Source organism: Mytilus californianus, unplaced genomic scaffold (genome assembly GCF_021869535.1).
Source record: "Mytilus californianus isolate M0D057914Y unplaced genomic scaffold, xbMytCali1.0.p SCAF_7, whole genome shotgun sequence".
NCBI lineage: Eukaryota > Metazoa > Mollusca > Bivalvia > Mytilida > Mytilidae > Mytilus > Mytilus californianus.
Window position 1 is genome coordinate 57,894,702 of NW_026262723.1, and position 26,812 is coordinate 57,921,513.

The 26,812-nt window shown below is 31.8% G+C and overlaps 1 protein-coding gene across 1 annotated transcript in view; it reads left to right on the top strand.

The window, feature by feature from the left end:
- The window catches only part of LOC127710025 (dynein beta chain, ciliary-like), an 85,072-nt gene that overhangs the window by 12,519 nt on the left and 45,741 nt on the right, over nucleotides 1-26,812 (top strand). Inside the window, exons 9-27 of the mRNA XM_052215743.1 lie at nucleotides 563-825; nucleotides 1,798-1,866; nucleotides 3,488-3,870; nucleotides 4,680-4,924; nucleotides 5,709-6,290; nucleotides 6,680-6,849; nucleotides 8,025-8,241; nucleotides 10,594-10,797; nucleotides 11,361-11,762; nucleotides 11,986-12,231; nucleotides 13,076-13,300; nucleotides 14,469-14,687; nucleotides 15,242-15,394; nucleotides 16,554-16,787; nucleotides 17,595-17,887; nucleotides 18,748-18,904; nucleotides 19,787-20,281; nucleotides 21,486-21,680; nucleotides 25,475-25,685. Coding sequence (XP_052071703.1) covers nucleotides 563-825; nucleotides 1,798-1,866; nucleotides 3,488-3,870; nucleotides 4,680-4,924; nucleotides 5,709-6,290; nucleotides 6,680-6,849; nucleotides 8,025-8,241; nucleotides 10,594-10,797; nucleotides 11,361-11,762; nucleotides 11,986-12,231; nucleotides 13,076-13,300; nucleotides 14,469-14,687; nucleotides 15,242-15,394; nucleotides 16,554-16,787; nucleotides 17,595-17,887; nucleotides 18,748-18,904; nucleotides 19,787-20,281; nucleotides 21,486-21,680; nucleotides 25,475-25,685 — 4,963 coding nt within the window. The remainder of the gene's footprint in view (nucleotides 1-562; nucleotides 826-1,797; nucleotides 1,867-3,487; nucleotides 3,871-4,679; nucleotides 4,925-5,708; nucleotides 6,291-6,679; nucleotides 6,850-8,024; nucleotides 8,242-10,593; nucleotides 10,798-11,360; nucleotides 11,763-11,985; nucleotides 12,232-13,075; nucleotides 13,301-14,468; nucleotides 14,688-15,241; nucleotides 15,395-16,553; nucleotides 16,788-17,594; nucleotides 17,888-18,747; nucleotides 18,905-19,786; nucleotides 20,282-21,485; nucleotides 21,681-25,474; nucleotides 25,686-26,812) is intronic.

Consider the following 26,812-nt stretch of genomic DNA (forward strand, 5'->3'; position numbering starts at 1 on the left):
GTTATTGTCATGCTAAAGGTGATGGTAGTAATTTTGAATTGCTATAAAAATGTCCAAACTAAGCTTTCATACAATTTTTCTTTCGAAAAGTCTTCTATATTCATAAGAATCAGACATCATTTAAATTAAAACATCTTATATTCAGTAAAAAATATATGTGAAATTACAATATGCTGTTAATAAGTTTCCATGGGAGATAACTTAAATCATTATTCTTTTGAATATAGAAACTTTTCGAAAGAAAAATTGATCATCACCCATGGAAACTTCCAAACAACGTACTGTAATTTCACCCATTTTTTGTTTTCTACAGCAGTTTGTTCAAATTTCTGACCAGTTGAACAGTTTGGTTTTATAAAACAAATTGCAATTTGGTCAAAATTTTGAATAAGTTGCAATAGGTTGAGAGCAACACTTACAGTCAAGTCACAGTAAAACTGATGGAAGTTGATATTTGTTGCTTCTTTTATAGAAAAATGTTTTCAGAGTATTTTTTTTACAAGCAATTAATATCAGTAAATACTGACAATGTGTATTTGTTATATGATCCATGTATTTACAGTTTCTTGCCATTATGGGTTCTCTTCTGGATAGAGACCTTGTCAAGCTTGACATCGACAACAGGTATCCTCTAGTTGTTGAGATGATGCATGATGAACTTGATACGGCCAAGAAAATGTATGACCAGCAGATGGCTTTAAAACAAGAGGGCAAATTATTGCTGCACAAGAACATGCCTATGATGTCTGGAATGTTGCGTTGGTCTGCTGAAATGTCTGCAAGAATATCTGGCCCAATGACCGATTTCAAACAATTTGAGCACCCGTAAGTAAACCATGACTGTAGTTGTAAGAAATATTTTTAATAATTGATCAATTTCATTGTTCTTTATTCACCATTGCAGAATCTAATGCATTCTGGGCAAAATTTTCAAAAGTGTATACCAGAATGTTCTGTTTGGCTTAAAACATCCTTAATAATGGAAATTCAACCAATGATGTAATGTTTTTTTTAAGGTACAACCAATCAAATTACCCATAGTCCTTTAGGTTCTGAAATGGAGAGTTATATTATGAACTCTCACATAATAAAAGTGAATAAGCAATTATAAGCAACATTTTTTAATGAATCCTTCAATTTATCTATAAAACATGCTTTTAGAATACATGGAAATATTGATGGGATTTCATGTTTTGAGCACTGGTTGGAATGTTTCCTCTTCTGTTCATAAGTTTTATGGAGGATACGTATAAACTCAAACATATTGAGAAAAAAAATAAGTGTTTTAATTTTTGGCACATGATTAGTATCGTATCATGAAATGTTTTGAAATATCAAAAATGTGATCGACCAAATGTAATATATTTAAAATTAAAGTAATTTTAAAGAATAGAAATAAAAATCCATTTGGAATATTGGAAAGACACAAAAAGCAACAAATTAAACAGTAAAATGTACAGGGACATTTCAAGGAAAGTAGTACATGTATCTTAAACCAAGTTTTATTACACCAAAGGTCCTATCTGTATAAACCATGTTTTATTACACCAGACTTTCTGCTTGCATGATAGTCATTATTCATTATATATAACTGTTGGAAATTGAATTTTGTTGTTAAATCAATAAAACCGGACTGCTGTTATAACTGTGTTAGAAGTTTATAAAAGGTGTCATTTCAACTATCCAATATTCTTGAGTGAGAAGTCGATAAAACATGCCTGTCTAAAGGCACAGTTGTATGTACATGAGCCTGATCTCATATAGATTGATAAACTGTATTATTCTTCGTTATTTCAGATGCATGTCAAGTAACAGAGCCAAGCTAGTGTTTACCAAATATGAAGAAATGTGTGGACTTCTTAAGCAGTGAGTACTGTGTAGACATAGATGTTTTTTTTCAAATTAAAAGATGTTTATTCTTATAAAAAACAGTAGTTATCGTATCCTTGGTACTATGTGGTGTACAGAAATGTCTAGCCTATTACCACATCAAAAACTTCCTTTAGTTATTTGCAAAACTCATACTCGGTGGTGGACATTAAGCAACAAACAATCAAACAATCAATCATACTCATGATCATTGGTCATGAGCTCTCCAGTCAGTGGGTTGTCTAAAGCATTCCCATCAAAGGTCAGTGGTTTACCTCATCCTGCCAAACCAAGGGTCATTGGGTTGCCTCAAGTTCTCCAGCCTGATGTAAGTGGGATTCCCTAAGCCCTCCACCCCAAAACTACAGCTGTAAAGGAAGCAAAAAGTGCACCTCTCATTGTATTTAAATGAGATACTGTGGATTCATTTATTTTCATGGGGACCAATTATTGTGGATCGAGGACACATTGTTTTTTCGTGGATACATGATTTTATGGTTTTGCAAAGGTATGCATACAAGCCTATAGAAAGTTTGTACTTTGTTGAACATTTAAAAATTCCTTATTTAACTATACCCATCAAATCCACAAAAATTGGTATCCCATGAATGATAAATAATCTACAGTATACAGTATATATAGTTATGATTGCATATCCATTTGTGTCTCGCATTGATGAGTTAAAAAAGCGGGACAGAGGCAAGCTGTTTCAGGCAGCAGTGACTTCTACAAGGTATTTGTGATTAGGTTATTTTAAGGGAAACCACTGGTGTAAGGTTAATGATATTTAGTGTGCAGTTGCATTTAAAGCATTGGTACATCTCATTTCCATGGAGGTTATTTGTCCCCGCCCCCTCAGTCATTTGTTTTTTGAATTTGAATGTTTTTTGCATAGTGTTCATGTTAAAGGCATAGGATACAGTTACAGGGGAGGTAATGACATTGCTACCATAAAATGGTATTTTTTTAGATGTCAAACTGTGACATATCAGAAAAAGATGGATTTTTCGACTGATTTTAACTATTAGCTTGAAAACGAGTACATGGAACCCTCTTTTTAAAAAAATTACCTTTGGCTCGACTATTTGAAGATTATTTGTACCAATTTTTATGAACAAATCATCACCTATGATTTTTTTTAAATAAGATAAAATGTATAGCAAAATGCTTTTTTTTTCCTGATATCATGAAAATTTAATAGAAATGAATTATTTCCGAAGAATGTTACACAAAGTTAGAGCATACTTATGTAAAGAAGATATTCCAATTACTTTTACAAAATCTGCTTGTGTTTATCTTTTGAAATAAAAAGTTAGGTATGTTTGTCCAAAGGATAGAAATTTCCAAGAAATCACATTTTTAAGTAAATGTCTAAAATTTCAACCCCATTTATCTCTAAAAGTAACACATTAAGGTATATTTTTTATTACATATTTAAATTGACTAGGTGAAAAATGGCTTGTATGCAAATTTTCAACAAAAATTTACCTCGGGATCAAAACTGAATGGTATGCCTTTAAAGTATTGCCATTTTAATTCCAATATTTGCATTATACTATAAAAATTACACAAAGGTGAGACATGTCTCTGTGTCAACAGTTTATTTTACATTAAATAGGTTGAACAATGAAACATACAATGAATGGATTGGTGGAGTAGATGAGATCTGTGCCTTCAACCTAAAACAACCATTGATCACGAGAGACAGTGAGACAAACCTTGTCAAGGTGAACTTTGATCCCAAGCTTACTGCAGTTCTCAGAGAGGTCAAATATCTAGAAGATGATGAATCCAAGGAGATTCCAAAAGCAGCCAAAAATGTGTACCAACATAACGACACCTTGTGGAAGTTCTCCACAAATCTGGATCTGACAGTGAGGCTCTACAATAAAGTACGGACAAGTGTATTGGAAGTAGAGTACCCACTCATAGCTAAACAGTTAGAGGATATTGATCAACAACTGCAGGAAGCTGAGAAAACTCTTAACTGGGAAAATGAAGGTAGTCTTAGTATTGATTTATGAAATTTAGGGCAACTATAATAAATGAGTAAATAAAAAAAAACAATTTTGTTTCATAACCAGTATGTTATTTGTTTATTACTGGATAAAACCTTGCATTATAAACACAAATATGTACTGTAAACCAAATTATTTTCACGGATTCTTTATTTCGCGTTTAGCCCTTACTTGCCCATTTCGCGGCGATTTAATTTCGCGATTTTCAAATTTGCTTGATGTAGTTAAATGAGAAAAGATCCAAGTTTTAGATAATCGTGACAATTTAGATTCGCATTATTTTTCTACTCGAGAAAGACGCGAAAATAAATCGCTCGCAAAAATTAGTTGGTTTACAATATTCAATGTGTTTTGAATCAAAGTTGTTATGCATGTATAGACTACATTGTACTGTCCATTTCTAATGTCACAAATATTTAAGTTATTACTTTTCAGTAAGAGTTCAAAGATGCCATTTACACTGATAGGCCTCATTATACATATGAAATTGAAATTTCCCAAAATATCTATTTATTAGTACTTCACTGTACTTGTATATTACACATGTATATATGTTGGTAATGTTATTGGCTATGATTTAATACATGAATAAAACGGATAAGAGTTTGATATGCATGTATCTAAAATAATATATATATGTGTTTCAGTGTTTTGCAGTACACTTTTTTTTGACAGTTTTGTTTACCTTAAAAAAAGCAAATAATAAGATATTTCAGACTTGGTCTTTATCTAACTTCAATTTTTTCAAAATGATTAGTATATATTCAAAAAACTACTTATGATTTATTGAAGGAGTCTGGGAATATATTCAGAAGACCAGGGACCAGGTAATCGACTTAGAATCCAGAGTTCAGAAGTCTAAAGACAACGTAGAAGAGATAGAGAAGATAATGTCAACTTGGAGTAAACTTCCATTATTTGAGAGAAGTCCAGAGAAGAATGAAACCCTTCTTTATTTAGAAGACAGGAAAGAAAGATTGGAGAAAAGATACAAACAGATTAAAGATGTTGGGGCTAAACTTCATGCTTTGTTGAAGGTACTTTATACAACCATTATCAGATTGTAGTTTTACCCTTGTCCATCATTCCGTCATTTCACAATGAACAATTATACAGACTTTTTTCTAAATGCCTTCACACATTGAGCTGATTTTTAGTATTTGAGTCGACTACAATGAGTTTTAGATGGGGTTAATGTTTGGTTATGCTTCACTGATTTTTGCAAAAATTACAGGCTTTTGGACTTTAAAAACTTCAACAAAACAACAGTTGTATGGACACTTTTACTTTTTTTCCCGTTCCGCTCTTGTTTTTTTGCCGAATTTACAGTTACATGTCTCTCTGAGAGGGCTCATCTGATATTGACCTCAATTTCATGGTTCACTAGTTAACATTGAGTTTGCTGATACTTGTAGTAAGACCTTGATCTTAAAGACTTTCAACATAAAATTCTGTCAAAATCAGTAAAGCAGGAGAGACATATCAGCACACACACTTGTTACTATAAAATTTCAAAAGGTTTGATCTAAGTATTTCTACATTTAAATCTGCTGTCAAATATTATAGGTAATTCTTTTCTGAAATTTTTATACTTCAGATATGATATGTAACTTGACTATGTTTGGAGTTTAGTGTGACATCCATTTTAGCTGAACTAGTAAACATTATTGTTTAGGGGCCAGCTGAACCCCGCCTCTGGGTGCAGGAATTTCTTGTTGTGTTGGAAGACCCATTGGTGGCCTTGGGCTGTTTTCTGCACTTAGGTTGGGTTGTTGTCTCTTTGACACATTCCCTGTTTTCATTCTCAATTTTATGTTTTAGGAAAATCTAGACCATTTTAAAGCTGACCCTAACTCAGATATGTGGAAGGCCTATGTTGACTACCTGGATGAAATGGTTGTAGATGGACTATTCAACACAATTCACTGCAGTGTCAAATTTCTCCTAGACAATACTGATCCTAAAAATGACATTGGGCCATTGTTTGAGTCACAGTTAGAACTTCTACAACCAGAAATAATCTACGTTCCGTCCCTTGACTTTGGAACTACAGATGGCTATTATGATTTGGTGGATAGTATCCTTGGGGATATTTTTAAGCAGTCTGCCTTGATCCCTCGTCTAGCCACCCACTCTGGACAGGAACATTACCAACAGGATATGGAAGAAATGGAAGAACTAGCAGACATGAAAAGTGAAATGATGGATCGGGTCAACATCATTATGAACAAGGGCATGGAATATAGGAACTCATTTGATAATTATGCCTATCTTTGGGTAGATGACAGGAACGAGTTCATGAGACAGTTCTTGCTCTATGGCCATGTTCTTACACCAGAGGAGATTGAATCAGGTGATGATGTGCCACAAAAACCACCAAAATTGATGCAATTCAAAGAGCAGGTTAGAGTTTAATACAACTTTATTTAATTCTTACCATATGTTCTTGACAGTATGTGTTTGGAATTTGTTTTTCTTTTCTTTTCAAACCTCATTTTAGTGTAATGTTATCAGATATCAGAGAAACATATAAAAGAATAAAAGATAGTAATTCAGATTAATTGAAAATCGACATAAAAATTCTAAGTAAATTTTTATAACAGTTATAAGTCTTTTAAGATAAAGAAAAAAACATACAGATGGTTGATTTTAATATTATCATTACAATTAATAATTAGATTTTATACAATCAATTTACCTTCAGAGAGGAGCAAATTGATTACTTTTTTTTAATTCCACTTAACATGGTTAGTTAAAGACAGGTTTAACATACCATGCTGTTACAATTTTAGATCGATGCATACGAAAAGATATATGATGCAGCTGAACAGATACATCATACACAGATCTTTGAGAAATGGTTCAGGGTAAATTCTAAGCCATTTAAGCAGGCATTACTGAACACCATCAAGAGATGGAGCTACATGTTCAAACAACATCTCATTGATCATGTCAATAACAGGTTTGTTAGCTGGTTTCGGGGTAAAGATTGCATGAAATACAATCAAAACCCTATGATATCTATATCTTTCAAGGTTTATCACTTCCTTTGATAGTTCAAACAAAATAGTACAGTGAAGTGATCATTATTTAGATCCTATCAAGTCAATGTCATACAATTTATTGATGATATGTTATACTTTGATATTTGAGTTACAATATGAATATGATGTGTATTTGAATTACCATACTTGTCAAAAAAACATTTTTTTATTAAAAATTACATAAGTAATGCATGGTGTATGAATCTGTTATAAAACTAGGTTCAACTACACATGTACAATCATGAACAAAGGAAGATAACTCCAATTCAAATTTTTAATTCTAGCAAAATACAATTCAATGTTTTATTTCAAAATCCACAAAATTGCAAAATGAAAGCAATCTTTACCCTTCAGTGCTCACAAGCACTTTGTTTTTAAACTGTAAATGCAATAATTATTGTAAGGTTTTTAAATTAAGATTGATTAAAAAAGAAAAAAAAATCTATGACAAGATACCATAAGATACCAAATTTGGTTGACTTAGAAATTAACAGAATCAATAACTAAGAATTTAAAAAAATCCATGAATTAAACAACACTTCTTCATGATAGTCCTTAGTCATCAGCAAAATAATTAATGAAAAGTAACACTTTTTTAACAGTAATAACCTCGTACAAACACAAACGTATCGTAATTTTCACATATTTTTTCAAATGAACATAGTTTTGGCATTACTAGGAACGCATGACCTTTATCTAATTCTTCGTCATATATCTTTATGTAGATTTTCTTAAACTCACATTTTTGTTCATAACAAGTCGCAATAATAAATGCGCACAATAATTATTGAATTTGCATTAATTATGAGCACTATTGGTTCTTGCAGATTTATTTTAGTCCTTACAAAATTAGTGGAATATTGAATTCATTGCTTCAAACTTAACACAATAGAAGTCAATAGAAATTTACATTTGAATTTTGTATATTTTGAGAATTCCTGCGGACCCAAAACAATAATATCATAAATTACGTTGCACTGTCTTATCACCTTGTAAATGATGTCTCAACCAATCAAAACATCATAAGCATTGATGTTTCCACAATGCAATACCCTTTTTGAATTGATCCATTTAATTGGTTTTTTTTTTTAAGTTTGAAGGAGTTATCAGACTTCATTATCAAAACTGATGCAGGGTTATTGAAGCCAGTGAAGAATTACGATGGGCTAGTAGATTGTATGGGATACTTGTTGGCTGTGAAGGAAAGACAGTCAAGCACAGATGAAATGTTTGAACCTCTAAAACAAACCATAGAACTGCTTAAAACTTACAATCAGGAAATGCCCGAGGAAGTCCATTTACAGCTACAGGTGTGTATAGCAGCTGGTGCTTGTAGGAATTAGGTTAATATTTTCAACTGATACCATATTTGTAGTCTTTGAACATTACAAGGAGGACTTTTAGTCTTAGATACATGACTTTGAACTAGCTGTCAGTGACTGCGAGTAACGGTACTCTAGATCTCAGATCTGTACTTTTTGTCTTTTTTGTTGTTAGGGGATGTATACCTACCCTGCCATATTTGAGTCTGTGGTTTTGTTAGATGTTTTTTCTGCTTTGTATAGATCTAATGAGTTAAGCCCTTTTCAACTGATTTTTATAGTTTGTTCTTATGTTGTGCTGTAACATCAATGTACCAGGTTAGGGAGGGTTGAGTGCTCACAAACATGTTTAACCCCACCACATTCTTTATGTGCCTGTCAAAAGTCAGGAGCCTGCAGTTCAGTGGTTGTTATTTTTTAATGTCTGCCATATTTGTTTTTCGTAAATTGTTTTGTTGTGAAGTAGGACATTTGTTTTCTAAACTGAATTGTTTCATATTTTTCGTGTCTGGGCTCTACCATACGGTATGGATTTTTCTCATTGTTGAAGGCTGTACAATTGCCTATAATTGCTTGCTTCCATTTCATATGAACTTTAGTTGATAGTTGTCTCATTGGCAATCATACCATATCTCCTTATTTTTGTCCCAGCAAGATTCGTTGCAGGGGACATAAAAATACTGGTCATCCGTCCGTCCGTCCGTCTGTCTGACCTGCCTTGTTAGCTCTCTCACATGTACAATTCTTGCCTGACTTTTATAATAAAACTTATATCATAGGTTTATATCTCATACAAGTTTTTAAATCAATGCAGATAAACTATTTTTAAGAGTTATGTCCCTTACAAATATTAATTATTTGGAAAATTTCATTGTTAGTGCTCTCAAGTATTCAATTCTTGCCAGATTTTTTTAGAAATTATATCCTAGGTTTATATCAGCAATGTTTCGGACAAGTTTGAAAATCAGTGCCAATCAAATATTTTTGAAAGAGTTATGCCCCTTGGAAATATTGTTCGTACTGGAAATTGTATTGTATTTGCTCTCAAGCCTTCATTTCTCTAAGATATTTGTGAAAAGTTTTTTTAGTTTTTGCCTTTGGATAGATCAAATACGTGCAATGGTGGGGACATTGGAACTCTGTTTCATCATGGTATGGGCATTATTAATGTTACAAGAACCCTAAATGTTTTATCAGGAAATTTTTTGTTATGTCTAAAATTTTGCTTTTTTTCACTGTGGACATTTTTTCTGCAAAATTTATATCATACAATAGAAAAGAAAGGATATCAGGTGTCCATAAATTAAAAGAACATTTTGAATATCATACAAATGCAATATACCAGACCATTGGATGCAAATAATAATAAGCACAGAAAAGACTTAACTGCTCAATTTAAGGCCCAAACTTTGAACAAAATCTGACTATAAAATAACTTGATATACAGTATATCATTTCCTCGGATATGGGTAAAAAATCATCTTACAAGGTGGATAGATTGCTGTAGGGAGAGTTCAGTCTACAATTATACAGGCAAAATTTTATATATTTGCTGTCTGTCATTGCTCATAAATAGCAAAACTGTAATGTACTAAATCCTTTTTACTTACAACTATCATGATTGGTTATGAAAGTAGCATCAAAAATCAACTGTATAATACTTTTGTGTTAAATTGGCAAACATTATAGTGGTTTCTTTAGATTGTTTTAGTTTGTAAACAACTACAGGTTGTGTATGGCCTTCAACATTGAGCTAAAAATATATTGTACTGTGGATTCATTATTATTCGTTGAATACCAATTTTCGTGGATTTCGTGGGTACAGGTAAACCACGAAATTAAATGTTCAACGAATGACAAATTTCCCATAGGCTTGTATGCAGGCTTCAGGAAAACCACGAAATTAAATATCCACGAACATATAAGTTTTCTTTAATCCACGAAAATTGGTACACACGAAAATAAATGAATCCACAGTATAGTAAAAAAAGTTGTTAGAATTTGTCCCCTTTATTTGGTGAGACACTTCATAAAGCTTGGTTAACAGACTAGCCCTTTCGACAGACAGATCTTGAGAAGTTTTTTAAGGAAAATAGCTTAATAATAATATGAAATAATGAGATTTGGTATCATTGCCAATGAAACAACTATCCAACAAGTCCAAAATGATGTGGATTTAGGCAAATAGGTCACTGTACAGCCTTCCAACGATAAGCAAAATCTATCCAACATATAGTCAGCCATAAAAGGCCCCAACATTACAAATGTGAAACAATTCAAATGGAAAACCAATGGCCTGATTTATGAGAAAGCAATAAAAGTATTTCTTGCTCTTTACAGGAACTGCCAGAGAAATGGAACAACACAAAGAAGATCTCCATAACAGTGAAACAGGAAGTGGCACCATTGCAGACGACAGAAGTAACCAACATCAGACAGAAATCAGCTACATTTGATGTAAAACAACATAAATTCAGGGAACAATTTCGTACCATTAAACCATTTAGATATGACTGTGCTACACCCTATGAGATGATTGCTAGGGTAAATTTACATATTAAGACAAATTTGTCTTTATTTCTTATTTTGTTTTCAGTACAGAATTTTAAAAAAAGCATGTTTACTTTTTTTCTATTAAAGGATTTGAGTGGATTTGTTGGTAGGTAGGTAGATTGAACCATATGAAAAGTAAATTTCAAACAGATATGGTAGTCTTTATCAATGAGATTAAAGTGAAAGCTTGAGAAAGTCTGCCTGTTTACATGTGTATCTAAAAATGTGTCAGATTTATTGATAAATAAAATTCCATTGCTTAAAACAAAATGAATGTATAATTTGAATAACCTAAAGAAAGGGAAAATATGGTCCTAAATTTTTTGCCATATGTCAGTATTAAAAAAATGTCTAAAAATCATGTAGAAAGGGGTTCAAATATTTTCCAGGCCTATAATGACCATATAATTGCTAGCAAAAGTAGAAGAAAAGATAAATAAGTTTTCCAGATATCAAAATGCTTGACTCTTTTAATAGGATTTCACGATTTCCAAATTAGATTATTCTTACATTTCTTTCATGTTTCATAAAAGAAATTCCTTTTTCCCCTACAGTACCATGAAGATATTTCTGTAATGGAGACTGAGATGAGGGCCTTGTTAGAAGCGTCTAGCTTGTTTGAAGTGAATGCACCAGATTTCAAACAGTTGAAACAGTGTAGGAAGGAAATAAAACTGCTTAAACAACTCTGGGATTATATTGTCATTGTACGCTGCAGCTTTGATGATTGGAAAACAACTCCTTGGAAAGAAATCAATGTAGAGCAAATGGAAATTGATACTAAGAAACTTGCAAAGGATATCCGAGCTTTGGATAAGGAGATGAGAGCTTGGAATGCTTATGTTGGACTGGAGGATAGTCTTAAAAATATGTTAACGTCACTCAAGGCTGTGAGTGAATTGCAGAACCCATCTATCAGGGAACGTCACTGGATGGAATTGATGAATGAAACAAAGGTATGAAGTAAACCTGGATACAGTTCATTCATGTAGAAAAAGTTTAAGGATTTAAACTGTTGTTTATTTAATATAATAGAAAAGCATAATAAACATTTCAAGTTTGTGATGAAAATTTTACCTGCTGCTTAAATATATATGACAAGCATTTAAACATTCTAAGAAATCAAAATGTCACAGAAGTGAAAGAAATTCTAATTGCCTATAATATGTTGTTTTGTAGGTGAGATTTGTTATGGATGAGAACACAACTCTCGCAGATCTTCTCTCTCTCAACCTTCACAAGTATGAAGAAGCTGTTCACGGTATTGTAGATAAGGCTTCCAAAGAAATGAGCATGGAGAAAGTTCTGAATGAACTAGATGTCACATGGGCTGCAATGGAGTTTCAGCATGAACCACATCCAAGAACAAAGATCACTACTCTGAAGACAAGTGAAGAATTGATAGAGACTTTGGAAGATAATCAGGTAAGATTCTGTACAGTGGAACCTGTCAGTAGAGTCTTCTCTAGTTAGATATCACTGTCTTTTGGAAGTGTACACAGTTACAACTTGTCATGATTAATGTGAAACGTATCTGATTTCAGAGACTTAATTAACATGATAAACCATTATATTGGTCCATTTTGTATATAGATACAGTTTTTAAGTGATATAGATTGTTTCAAATGTTGTAGTGGTGCAACAATATCATGATATTGTAAATTCAGAAATTATTGCGAGGTTTTTATTATTACGAATAATGCAACTTGGTGAGTATCGCAATAATAAGAAATCACATTCTGAAATCTGACACATATATTTGTATGCAGCTTTTCCTGTAATCCCAAAAATAATTCTCATTTTTTGGTCTGTCATGTGGAAATCGCGATAATAAATGCACGCAATAATTTCTGAAATTACAGTATTTCTTTTAAAGATGTTATATATAGTATTAGAAGACTATGATTTTGACAAACTTTATTGTTCTTATCCTTAGAATGAAATTAAATTTTCATCATTTGTTGAACTCCCATTGTTGAAAGTGTTGTTAAATAATCACAGAGTTTCTGTATATGCTTTTGGAAATATTACTTGAGAATGCCTCAGATTCCAAAACGAAATGATGAATTGAAAGTTCTATATACATGAATGAACTTTCTTCTATGGACCTTTTGATATTATACAGATCAAATTATGAATAATTAGATTAAACATAAACATATTATCCTGCTATATATATTTAAAAATAATTATAGTAGGACTATTTTAAAGCATGTCCTCATAGGAATATATTGTTAAATATCTGATAAACACTGATTAAAAATTCCAGGTGCAACTGCAAAATATGCTGTCATCTAAGTACATAGCACATTTCTTGCACGAGGTGTCAACCTGGCAGAGGAAACTATCAACAGCAGACCAGGTTATAACTATCTGGATGGAGGTTCAAAGAACCTGGTCACATTTAGAGAGTATTTTCATTGGTTCAGAGGATATTAGAAACCAGCTTCCTGAAGACAGCAAAAGATTTGATGGAATTGATAATGATTTCAAGGTATTAAGAGTTGGGAACATTTTTTAAGTGAAGAATTCAATGAAATATTATGAAAAAATGTTTAAATTTCATATAAAAACTGAAACCAATAGTTATCGATATCAATCTGATTACTGGTCATATTTATATGTTAAACTAGTTGATGTTTTACAACTGAAAAAGTTTTTGTCATGAATTTAGTTTAATAATCTATGTGAGTGTCTAAAATGTGATACATGATAGAAAAACAAAGGATATGGGGTATCCATCCATGACATAAAATCAGTACATGCACAGCAATAAACACACAAAAAGCCAAGGAACACAGCGCTTTTATTGCTGTTCTTCATCTCAAAGTCACATGTTTGTTATTCTATATTTCTTTTGTCATCCAGGACGTTAAGCAACCAACAATCAATCAATCTTTTGTCATCCAACCTTTTGAAATAAAAAGTGGGAGGGTTAATTGCAAAAAAAAACCTAAATCAACCCCAAGACCCATGTCACTCATTATTTTAGTTTAATCCTTCTGTTTTTGTTGTGTACGTCTCTGTAAAATTTAATTACAGCTTTTCAAGACTCAAAGCTATTTATAACTTGCAAAAACATTGACAAATGATATAGACTTTAAATTGTTAAAGACAATATGATCAATTCCTAGGGGCCTCTTTGCATTGAGGTGCCTTTTATTTACATACTTTCATCTACCAGACAAGACACTTTTAATGCAAATATACAAAGAGGCTAAGGCCAAACTATTTTAATTTCCTTACAAAATAATCAGTACAACTTGACTGGGCAAAATTTCCATACACAAAAACTTTGTTTTAAGTTGTTAACTTCTTTTTGTATCCAAATTATAAATCAACACTCAGTTCAATTCTTGAATTTATATTTATATTGTTCTATATATAGTAGGAAGAATAATAGCCACTTTTGTTTTATTATGTGCATAAGTATCACTTTTTATACCAGAAACCTTTCCTGATTTCATAATTTTGAAGACTTTTTTTTTTGACAAACTGAGACTAGATCCCATCTCATCAGGTTTATAGATATTTCCTAATACTTATAAATGTCTTAACATATAAATTCCTCATTTGTAGTCATATGCCACTGCCTATTCAACTTTTTGACACATTATATATCCTCAATACAAATTAACATCAAACATTCTTAAATTTTTCAGGAACTTGTATCAGAAATTGAGAAAACAAAGAATGTGGTTGCTGCTACTAATCAGCAGAATTTATATGAAAGATTGGAAGCTATCCAAGGGCAGTTAACTCTGTGTGAGAAGGCTTTGGCAGAGTATTTAGAGACCAAGAGATTAGCATTCCCTCGCTTTTATTTTGTATCATCTGCCGATTTGTTGGATATTTTATCCAATGGAAATAATCCTCCCCTGGTAAGTTTTGTACTGCTTTGAATCTTTTGGTGGCAAACAAATAAAATAATGTGTTAAATTTCCTTTATTGTCCCACGCGCGACGCGTTGCGGGGGACGTAGAAATACCGTTCGTCCATCCGTGCATCTGTCTGTCGGTCTTGTTAGCTCTCTTACTTGTACAATTCTTGCCACATTTTTATGAAACTTATATCATACTTTTATAACAGCAATGTTTCGGACAAATTCAAAAATCAGTGCCGATCAATGATTTTAAAAAGAGTTATGCCCCTTTTATACCTATATACATAGAATATGTATTTGAAATCTATTTGAATTTGCCTTAAATATGCAGTCTATACTAGTCTAAAATTGGTGAGGTTAATAATTGTAAATCTCATTTCAACAGATTTTTATTGATAATTTATTGCAGTTTCCTTACAATATTTTCATCTGTCATAAGAGTTCTGTTTTGTTGTAAATAAGTTTTAACATGCAGATAGTTTAGATTGAAGTATATATTATTGGAAAACTTTAGTTGAAATTATTATACACATAGTATCATACTTCTTGTAGGTGTGTCGACATTTAACTAAGTTTTTTGACAGTATGGCTAAGCTCAAGTTTGCTACAGACTCCAAAGACAATCCACTTAAATCTGGGTTGGCCATGTGGAGCAAAGATGGAGAATATGTAGACTTAAAAGAACCATGTGATCTGAATGGACAGGTAAAATTTTATGTATTTTCTAAATAATTTTATGGTCAAAAGAATTAGTTTTGCTTGCATCAGAATTAAGTCTATTTTTGTCTTTTATGGCTTCTTTTAAAAATTATTACTATAAAGATTGTAAATGAAAATATTTTTACAGAAGAATGACAGGACTGGGAGTTCATTAGCAGCATTAAAATAAGTTATTTAGATTATATCCACACCGAAAACTATTTTTTTTTTAACAAAAAAGATATTGAACATTTAAAAGTTGTAGTCCCAAAAATTTCAGGATGGACCAAATTTTGAATTTTTTATTTTCATCTTGAAGTTAATTGTTAATTTTTTTGTCAAAGCCCTTGAAAAACAGAAGAGTTTTAAAATGTGAAGTCATAACTTTAACTTTATGTACAAATTTCTGAATATATCTGTAACTATTTCAAATAACTTAAGCTTGTTGATTGTTGTCTTTCAGGGAAATCAAAATGTTTTGTTTATAGGGTTTTCAATGTTAATGGGAGCAGTTCTCCTCTATTAGATACAATAATCTGTGTTAAGCTCAACCATGCAAAAACTAAATGTCAAATCTTTCATATAATTGTAAAAAGTCATTGGAAGAATTTACCATTTCAGAATCTGAGGCATTCTGGGAAATATTTCTAACAGCATACACCAAAATGTTATGTTTAGTTAACAATGTGTCTTAAACAGGGAAAGTTCAATAATGTAAGGTTATATCTATATTTGGTTACATACACTGAAATAACTCATAGTCCTTTTTATTCTGGAATGGAGAATTTGGGTTGGCACATGAATAAATAAGCAATTATCACATCTTATCATAAAAATAGAACCAGTTTCAATGAATTTTAATTTTCTTTTTCATCAATTGAAATTGGCTTGGCAAAACAGATTTCAGGCTGTCATTTTTTTTTTTTAATTGTTTTCAATTTTGTCATGTAGGGCTTTTTATTACTAGCTAACTATTCAGTGTGGGTGTTGCTCATTGTTGAAGGCTATATAGTGCCCTGTAGTTGCTTACATCTGCATCATTTTGTCTCTGGTGAAAAGTGGTCCCATTGGCAATCATACCACATCTTCCTGTTATATTAACAGTTAAATATGTAGAAAACAGAAATGTTTTAATAGTTTAATTTCTTCCAAATTTCTCTGATAGGTTGAAATTTGGTTAAATAGGCTACTAATAGCTATGCAAAACACCATAAGACATCAGTTAATTGAAGCTGTCACTACGTATGAAGAAAAGCCAAGAGATGTTTGGCTGTTTGACTTCCCTGCACAGATGGCATTATGTGGCACACAGATTTGGTGGACTACAGAGGTTAATATTGCCTTTGGCAGACTAGAGGAAGGCTATGAAAATGGACTAAAAGATTACAATAAAAAACAGGTGACAATTACCAATATATTTTCTTATGAAAACAGTGATGATAAAAATAATATTGACAGGAGTGAAAGTTATTCCAAAATGATTGATTGATTGTTGGTTGCTTAACGTCCAGTGGCAAATATTTCATGCATATTCAGGACGATATTCCAAAATGAAAGATATTAATTAGAATTGTAATGAACTTCAGAAAAACTTGATTAAATCACTTTCAATACTTTCATTCATATTTAGTTGTTGGGCATTTTGATTGATATTTGTACAATTCACATTAATCATGCCTACATGATCTACAAGTACTTAAATGTGATTGGTCTGTTAAAAATTATTTCTTGGGTTTTATCTTTTATAGACCATGTTACCGGAAATACTTTTATAATTAACCTATGTAAACACTGTGTCAATTTCGCTATGGTATATTCATATGCGATTAGTGTTTCGAATGCTTGTTGTTTCATAAAAGTTTGAATTAAAAGAAAAGAAAATCACAAATGTTTTGGTTCAGAAAAAGGAAACAAAATTATGTATTGAAATCATAAATGAATTACTGTGAATCTATTTATTTTCGTGGATATGAATTCTCTAGGATTGAGAAAAACTTGTATTTTTGTGGATATTTGTTTTCCTGGATTTACCAATGTCTGTATACAAGCATTTAGAAAATTTGTACTTCGTTAAAATTTAAATTTGTGGTTTTAAAAACCTATACCCAGGAAATTCAAGAAAATTGATATCCCACAAATAATATGAATCCACAGTATGACCAGGCCGATTATAAGTTTTAAAAATTCTTCAATTTATTCAATTCAGATTACACAGCTGAATAGTCTGATCAACATGTTAATTGGTCAGCTGAGTAAAGGAGACAGACAAAAGATCATGACAATTTGTACCATCGATGTCCATGCTCGTGATGTAGTGTATAAACTCATCCACAACAGGGTATACAGCTCCCTAGCTTTTGCCTGGCTGTGTCAGCTCCGTCACAGATGGGATGATAATGAAAGAGACTGCTTTGCCAATATTTGTGATGCACAATTTAGATATTCTCATGAATATCTAGGCAACACAAGTCGCCTTGTCATTACACCTCTCACTGACAGGTAAGGACTTTTCCATTAAAGCATATAGGGTACATAGGGAAGGCACTTTCAAAATCGGTAACAACCTGTCAATTTTAGAATTTCAATTTACAAAACAGTGTTGACCCCTACACATCGTTCAGATTTTCATGTATGTTTTTATGGAACTGTTCTTATTAAAAAAGAGGTATTTTAGTTGAATAATCTAGTTACATGCAACTTAAGAAGCTTTCTTCCCTTTACTGTCCACATTCAACGTATTTAAATTCCTTCTTGCATTAACTAGACTAATTTTTTATACAAGTGGCCCTGTCATTACACATGTCAGTGATAGGTAATATCAACAGATATATTAAAGTCAAACTGTAAGTAACAAGCAGTTCAAGTAACTGTGGATTCATTAATAATTGAAAATACAAATTTTTTGTGGATTTCATTGGTATTAGGAATTGATAAATTTTCATCCTTGATAAAATAAAATTTTGTTATTACTTAAAAATAGTAGCAAATGATGGAACCACAAAATTAAGTATACACAATAGCAAATTTTTCTGAACCTATAAAAATTGATACAGATGAAAACAAATGAAGTAGTCATTAAACTACTAGCCGAAAAAAGAAATGCAACACAAGTTGCCATGTCATTTCACCAGATAAAGGTTACTGGACATCATAGAATAGCTCTCTTACTAGTATCAAGTATTTTTTTGTGAATTGAAAAATTTACATTCTAGAATTTTTTTTTTATCTCGGTTCAAAGGACCAGCTTGTTTTTGTAAAGATGAACTAACAGTTCAGAAAAAGTTACTGATTTTTGCTGATACTTGTAGTTGTTTGTATTAAAACTATTACATGTACTTTGATGTCTCTGTTTGCTACAGATGTTATATCACTTTGACACAGTCCCTACATTTGATTATGAGTGGTGCCCCAGCTGGTCCTGCAGGAACTGGGAAAACAGAGACCACAAAGGACCTTGGCAGAGCTCTTGGTATTATGGTATATGTCTTTAACTGTTCAGAGCAGATGGACTACAAGGTAAACACATTTCAATATATCAATAATTAGAAAGAAAAAACTTACCATTTTATAGCTCAGTAAAAATTTAGGGCAACAGATTGCTTCTTTATAGTAGTAATATGTACTATGTTTTTTAAATGTAACACTGGAAAGTCATTCAAAATTAACATAAAGGTTGTTCTACTAGTATCAAAATGATAGAAACAAATTTTGTAGCACAAGCTTAAATGTAAAAAAATTATATACCCCAGAAAACATGCATATTACTAACTGAGGTTTACAAATAGTAAAAAATACCTATTTTGCTATGTTATAAGGACTTCCTGAATTTTTAAAAAAGTCATCGGAAATGCTCAAAAGACTTGGTAGCTAAAAATATAAATACAATGGAGTTATATAACCAAGATGGGATAAAAAATGAACAGTCAAACAGTTTAAAGATCTACTTTCCCTTATAAGGGGGTTCAAAACTTAATTTTGATATACCGGTTAAGTTATGAATTTCAGTTCCTTAGAAAATATTTAATTGAATATGCTAGTGTTGAAGCAATAAGTACTAGATGGATGATATTAGCAGTTCATCAACAGCGGTATCGACAATTTGTGTAAACATGTGCACCTTATTAAAGTTGATAAGATGTATCATGTAATGGATAATTTAAATTATGTTAGGGCTATTCCTTTATAATGGATGTGGGAGGGTAGGAAGGGACGTTTTATTTTCGACTGTGGTTGTGGGTCATTTATTGTTGTATGTCCAGTTGATGTATGCAAATTACTCAAAAGAAAGTATGTTGATTGTGGGGGATTTTGGAAGTCCCTCCCTAAGACCCTCCATTCATTTTAATAGACGAGTTCTTATAAATACCTAATATCATTCAAATCTATTAATTTTAACAGTCTATTGGAAACATCTATAAAGGATTAGCCCAGTCTGGTGCATGGGGATGTTTTGATGAGTTTAACCGCATTGCTGTGGAAGTTTTGTCAGTAGTAGCAGTTCAAGTCAAATGTATACAGGATGCCATAAGAGAGAAGAAAAAAGTCTTTAGCTTCCAGGGTGAAGAAATCCGTCTGAATTGGAATGTTGGCCTATTTATTACAATGAATCCAGGATACGCTGGAAGAACAGAATTGCCTGAAAATCTCAAGGCACTGTTTCGGCCATGTGCCATGGTGGTACCTGATATTGAACAGATTTGTGAAATTATGTTGGTAGCGGAAGGATTTCTTGAAGCAAAATTACTGGCAAGGAAATTTATAACATTGTACAACCTATGTGCAGAGCTTTTGTCCAAACAGGACCATTATGACTGGGGTCTTAGGGCTGTGAAATCTGTTTTGGTAGTGGCTGGGTCCCTAAAAAGGAGTGATCCTGACAGGCCAGAGGAACAGGTTCGTATAAATTGGTTAATTCTATTTCTCTAAGCAAGATCATTATAACTGGACTTTGTGGCCAGTAAATTTTTTTATTGGCAGTTGATAAATCCCTGAAGAAGTGTGAGATAATTTTTTTCACATTGCTTGATGTTGATGTAAACTTAGCTTAGTTCCCCCATGTCATTGACAGTAAATTTATGTATGGTAAAAAGTATGATGTCAGGAGATACTTAAATTCAACTCTCTTTCTGTAGAAGTTAATTTCATGTTGCTGTCCTGTCTTGTGTATATGTGCTAATTTTAAATAACATTTATACTTAAAACACTGCTATAAATGTTCAAATACCATTTCACTATTTGTTTTTATTTTCATCTGAAATAACATGAATACTACATAAAAAAGAATAAAATGAATAATACATAAAAAAGAATAAAATGAATAATACATAGAAAAGAATAACATGTCTATTGAATAATACATAAAAAAAGAATAACATGCCTATTGAATAATACATAAAAAAGAATAACATGAATAATAAATAAAAAAAAAGAATAACATGAATAATACATAAAAAAGAATAACATGAACAATACATATATTTTTTTAACGTGAATAATACATAATTTTTGTAAACATGAATAATACATAAAAACGAATAACATGAATAATACATTTAAAAAATAACATGAATAATACATAAAAAAGAAAAACATAAAGAATACATAAAAATAATAATAACATGAATAATACATAAAAAAGAATAACATGAATAATACATAAAACAGAATAACATGAATAATACATAAAAAAGGATAACATGAATAATACATAAAAAAGAATAACAAGAATAATACATAAAAAAGGATAACAGGAATCACCAAAAATATCACACAGTGCAACAGACCACACCAACCATCAACATCCCAGTCCTCTGAAAAAAGCATACATAGAATGACAAACATCAAAGAACAACACATGGTCATTACATGCGCAAAATGTAATGGGTGAAACCAGTTTTACATGCATCCAAACCTCCCTGAATTGACTATCTAGACCATGACGTAAAAGTTGAAAAACATAGTAAAAAACCTCCATAGTACAGCTACCAACATGAAGACTAGTTTACATCCATCTATATGATTTTCTTGTCAGTCACAAGCAACTTCACAAACAATGTTTTTGTAGAATTTTTTCAAAATTATTTCTAAACGATTGTAGGTGTTAATGAGAGCACTGAGAGACTTTAACATTACCAAGATAGTAACTGATGATATACCTGTCTTTATGGGTTTGATTGGAGATTTGTTTCCAGCACTGAATGTTCCCAGAAAGAGAAATATGGACTTTGAAAAAGACATTAGACAAGCAGTCCTTGATCTAAAATTACAACCAGAGGAAAATTTTATTTTGAAGGTAAAAATTCAATTATATTTTAGATTGATTTATATCAACAGGCATTTGGAACAATGAATGATAAGGTCACTGTAGAAAGTAACAAGTAAACAAAGGTTAATAAGTTAACTTGATGGTTCTATTTAGAGAGCTAAAATTGATTATGCTGATATCCTTTAATCTCAGCTGCCTGTCTAGAAGTCCAAGTTGACCAATGGAAATTGTACAAAAAATGAGAAATCAAGGGTAAATTGGAGCATTAATTGTAACTAAGCATTGAATGAAAATTTAGATATCGATTAAAGAGTTTAAAAAAGAAAATAGGCTTTAGCAAGAGATAATGACATTTACTTGTAGAATTAGATAAAAATGGAGACATTTTTTCAGTTGTGTAGAAAAAATCTACTGTAAATTCAGAAAATATTGCGCATGCGTGCATTAATTATTGCGACTTTGGAGAATGGACAAAAATGTGAGATGTATTATTGCGATTGCTGGAAAACCTGCTTAAAGATATCTACCCTCTCGGTCTTAATGATAATATCATGGGAATTGGTAATATATCAAGAACCGATTCTGTTAACATTTTGGATATAGTTTCTAAAACTGTTCGTAAAAACCGTTCTCATGGTCGTAGAAAAAATCGCAATCAAAGAAAATTTCGGACCAATCATACCAATATTTCGGACCTAATTTCTATTTCAAAAAACAACGGCAGACATTATCTGTTAACAAAGCTCTGTTCATTACCGGTTAATAAGTTAAATAAAATTTTAGAGGATTGCAACACAATTTCATATAGCAGTCCTAAGTATGAAATCGTTCAAATTATAATGGCATATTGTTATTCTAAACTGTTTCCCAAAATTGATCGCCCTGAAGATCATAAAAAACAGTTTATTAAAATAAAGTATGTCAATAAAGGTTTTGATTTTGTAAATATTGCCGGTATTTTTAACAACCATTCTGTTAAAGAACAAATTCCGGGATATTTTGATAATACTGAGCTCCCTCTTATTTGTTATATTTACAAGAAATCTACCGGGAAATTTGTGTTTAATTATAGCCAATTGTGTAAAGATGTTAATATCAGTGAAAATACACCTACTTCATGTAATTGCAGTAATTCTGAATACATTTATGGACCCATTTCCCATGTTATAACAGGAGATCTTAACATCGTTCAAGACCGAGAGTTAAAATCATTCCTCAGTAAAGGACCTAAATATCGTCCCCCGTCAATTATTAATTGGAATGAGTGTCGTAATATCATCCACGACTCACTCCATACTTACTGTTTGAAATGGATAAAACGGGAAAAAGCTGACAAAAAATCTTTGGACTCTTTTTTTAAATCAGTAATGAACATAGTTGATATACATATTCAACATTTTAAAAAACATTTTACTCTTAACAATAACCACAATAAACCTATTTCTTGTATCAAACATAAACTAAAAGAACTAGCCAAGGAATTTGTTTTTGTCCCGGCCGATAAAGCTGCTAATAATATTATTATTGTTTGACGTAAATTTTACATTGAGGTTCTGAAAAAAGAAATCACCAATTCACCAACATTCCAACTGACTCCATTTTCAGAAAACGACATCTGTAACAAACATAAACTTTTAGCTACCGCTTTACAAGCAGAACCAAATACAATGAAAGTCCCAACTATGTATTGGCTTCCGAAGCTACACAAAACACCTTACAAATATAGATTCATTTCGTCTTCAAGCCATTGTTCCACTACTAAATTGTCTATTCTTCTTACCAGTACACTTGGTACAATCAAAAACCTGATAATAAATTGTTCAAATAAGGCCTTCGAAAATAGTGGAATTAATTACTTTTGGAGTGTCAAGAACTCGTTGGAAGTACTTGATAAATTGCATGCATATATTGGTGATTTTGAATCTGTTCAAAGTTTTGATTTTTCTACCCTATATACCACATTGCCTCACATTCTCATTTAGAAAAAATTCACACACCTAATTAAATGGGCATTTAAAAATTCAGAATGTGAATATATATGTTCAAACTCTTTTAGGTCATTTTTTAGTAGCAATAAACAAAAAAACTATGTCAATTGGACATGCTTTGATACTATATATGCCCTTGAATTTTTACTAGATAACATTTTTGTTCGCTTTGGAGATTCCGTATATCGTCAGGTTATCGGAATTCCAATGGGGACTAACTGTGCACCACTTATTGCGGACCTTTTTTTGTATTGCTATGAGTTACAATTTATGACAAAAATCAGCAAAGACCCATCGAAACAACATCTGATACACAAATTTAATAATACTTTTAGATATTTGGATGATATTTTGGCTCTCAATAATGACGACTTCAGTATGTATACTAAAGAAATTTATCCTGTTGAACTTACTTTAAATAAAGCTAATACTAACAATGACCACTGCCCTTTCCTCGATCTTGATATCTATATCATTAACGGAAAGCTTAATACTAAAATATATGATAAAAGAGATGATTTTTCATTTCCTATCGTTAATTATCCATTTTTAGATGGTGACGTTCCCTTGTCACCATCTTACGGTGTTTATATATCTCAACTTGTACGATTCGCTCGTGTATGTAACAATGTTTCAGATTTTAACGAGAGAAATCTATGTATTACTGAAAAATTATTACACCAGGGTTTTCGATATCACAAACTAGTCAAAACATTTACTAAATTTTATCATCGGTATAAGGACATCATTCGTAAATATAGCTCAACATGCAGACTTCTTATACGTTCAGGTATTTCACATCCAATTTTTTATGGAAATATTCTTTATAAAGCACAAAAATGTCAGTATTCACCTCTGAAGCTAACAAAACCTTTAAATAGACTTATTAAGAAGGGATAAAGTTACGATACTGTTGTCAGGTCATTAAAGATTGCATATTTTGGCGTTAATATTGATTCACTTATAGGGTCTTTGCATCGGCACTAAACACATTTATTTAAAAACCAGTTGTTGGCATGACACGGGTTATGTTAACGGGAAGGATTGTGCCTGATATTCATATGATGAAGACATAATCTTTCAATCAGTTTAATTGAAGTCTGGAGCTGGCATGTCAGTTAACTGCTAGTATTCTTTTGTTATTTATGTATTATTGTCATTTTGTTTATTTTCTTTGGTTACATCTTCTGACATCAGACTCGGACGTCTCTTGAACTGAATTTTAAATTACGTATTGTTATGCGTTTACTTTTCTACATTGGCTAGAGTTATAGGGGGAGGGTTGAGATCTCATAAACATGTTTAACCCCGCCGCATTTTTGCGCCTGTCCCAAGTCAGGAGCCTCTAGCCTTTGTCAGTCTTGTATTATTTTTAATTTTAGTTTCTTGTGTACAATTTGGAGTTTAGTATGGCGTTCATTATCACTGAACTTGTATATATATTTGTTTAGGGGCCAGCTGAAGGACGCCTCCGGGTGCGGGAATTTCTCGCTGCATTGAAGACCTGTTGGTGACCTTCTGCTGTTGTCAGTTCTATGGTCGGGTTGTTGTCTCTTTGACACATTCCCCATTTCCATTCTCAATTTTATCAGATATCAGAATGCGAGTTCTTATTATTGCGATCCTATAAATCCAGTCGCATTATTGGCATTAATAAAAACCTCGCAAAAATTAGTGAATTTACAGTATTATACAAGATGACTCCAAACTGTCTATAGAGAAAACTGATAATTTTGCACAAGGGTATATAAACAATCATTATTTAAAAATTTGTGCCTATATCCATCCTCTTTGGTTAATTTGTTTACTTATGGTTACTTTTTATTTGTAAAGATTGTGCAGCTACAAGAACTGATAGATGTACGCCATTCAGTTTTCATCCTTGGACAAGCTGGTGTTGGTAAAAGTATGGTATGGCAATCCCTCAACAAGACCTATAAGAATAGGGGACAGAAACCAGTGTCTATAGACCTTGATCCTAAGGCTGTCACTAATGATGAATTGTTTGGTGTTATCAACTCGGCAACCAGAGAATGGAAAGATGGTGGGTAAAAATCTAGGATTTTTTTATGAGAAAATGATGATGGTGAGCTATCCAATTGAAAAAAAGCCAAATTACTGTTTTGAACCCAATATATTTCGCTGAACATGTAATTGTGATAGTGTGAAACCAGTACATTCCCAGGTTATAGTTTTTGGGTAAAGATTGCATGAAATACAATCAAAACCGTATGGTACTGACTTGATATCTAAATCTTCCAAGGTTTATCACTACTTTTGAGGTACACATAATATAGTGCATTGATCATAACATTCTAAACATCCTATCCATGGACATTTCCAGAAATTTATCAATGAAATATATGCTCAGATATTCAAGTTTCTTAATAATGTTATACTTTTCAAGAAAATTACATAACTTCTGCAAGTTGCAGTAATCTAATATCTGTTCTAAAAATATCAATGATGTCATTGTTCAAGTAATCTTTAAAATTGGAGTTATCTTCCTTTGTCCATATATATTTGTAGTTGAATCAACTACCAATGCAATGTTTAATTTTTATACTTTCCACTAATAAATTAAAGCAATCTTTATCCTTCAGTGCTTACAAGCACTTTGATTTGTTAAGGAAGTTTACCTTGAAGTTGTGGTCAGATCAGCTTGAAACTTAGTGCAGATGTTCATTATGATGTGCAGTTTTTAGTCGAATGCAAAATTAAGGTTTTGATCATTATTTCACAGTTCACTGAACAGGGATAATGATAGTGCAATTGGGGTGTGGTGTCCTATGGACACATATTCCTGTTTTCCTCTATCTTTTCTACAAGTTGATGATCCTGAAATTCTTTTCAGAGACTAGTTATTCATATCAAAGTTGCATATTCTTTAGATATGATGTTAGATATGCCACAACGAGACACTGCCCGATCAAATTAATAATACTCCACAAAAAGACATTTACACCTCATCATTTGATCTTAAACAACAGACAAGTATCTTTACTATCTGTATATGTCAAGTTCTAAACTAGGTCTAGATAAGTTATGAAGGTGTACATCATTAATTTATGTGTTACTTGACCATATCCTGTTCACAATCAATATATAGTTATTAAAACATATAAAGGCATGACATCTCTCTAAGTCCACTCTGGATGATTTAGAATCTTA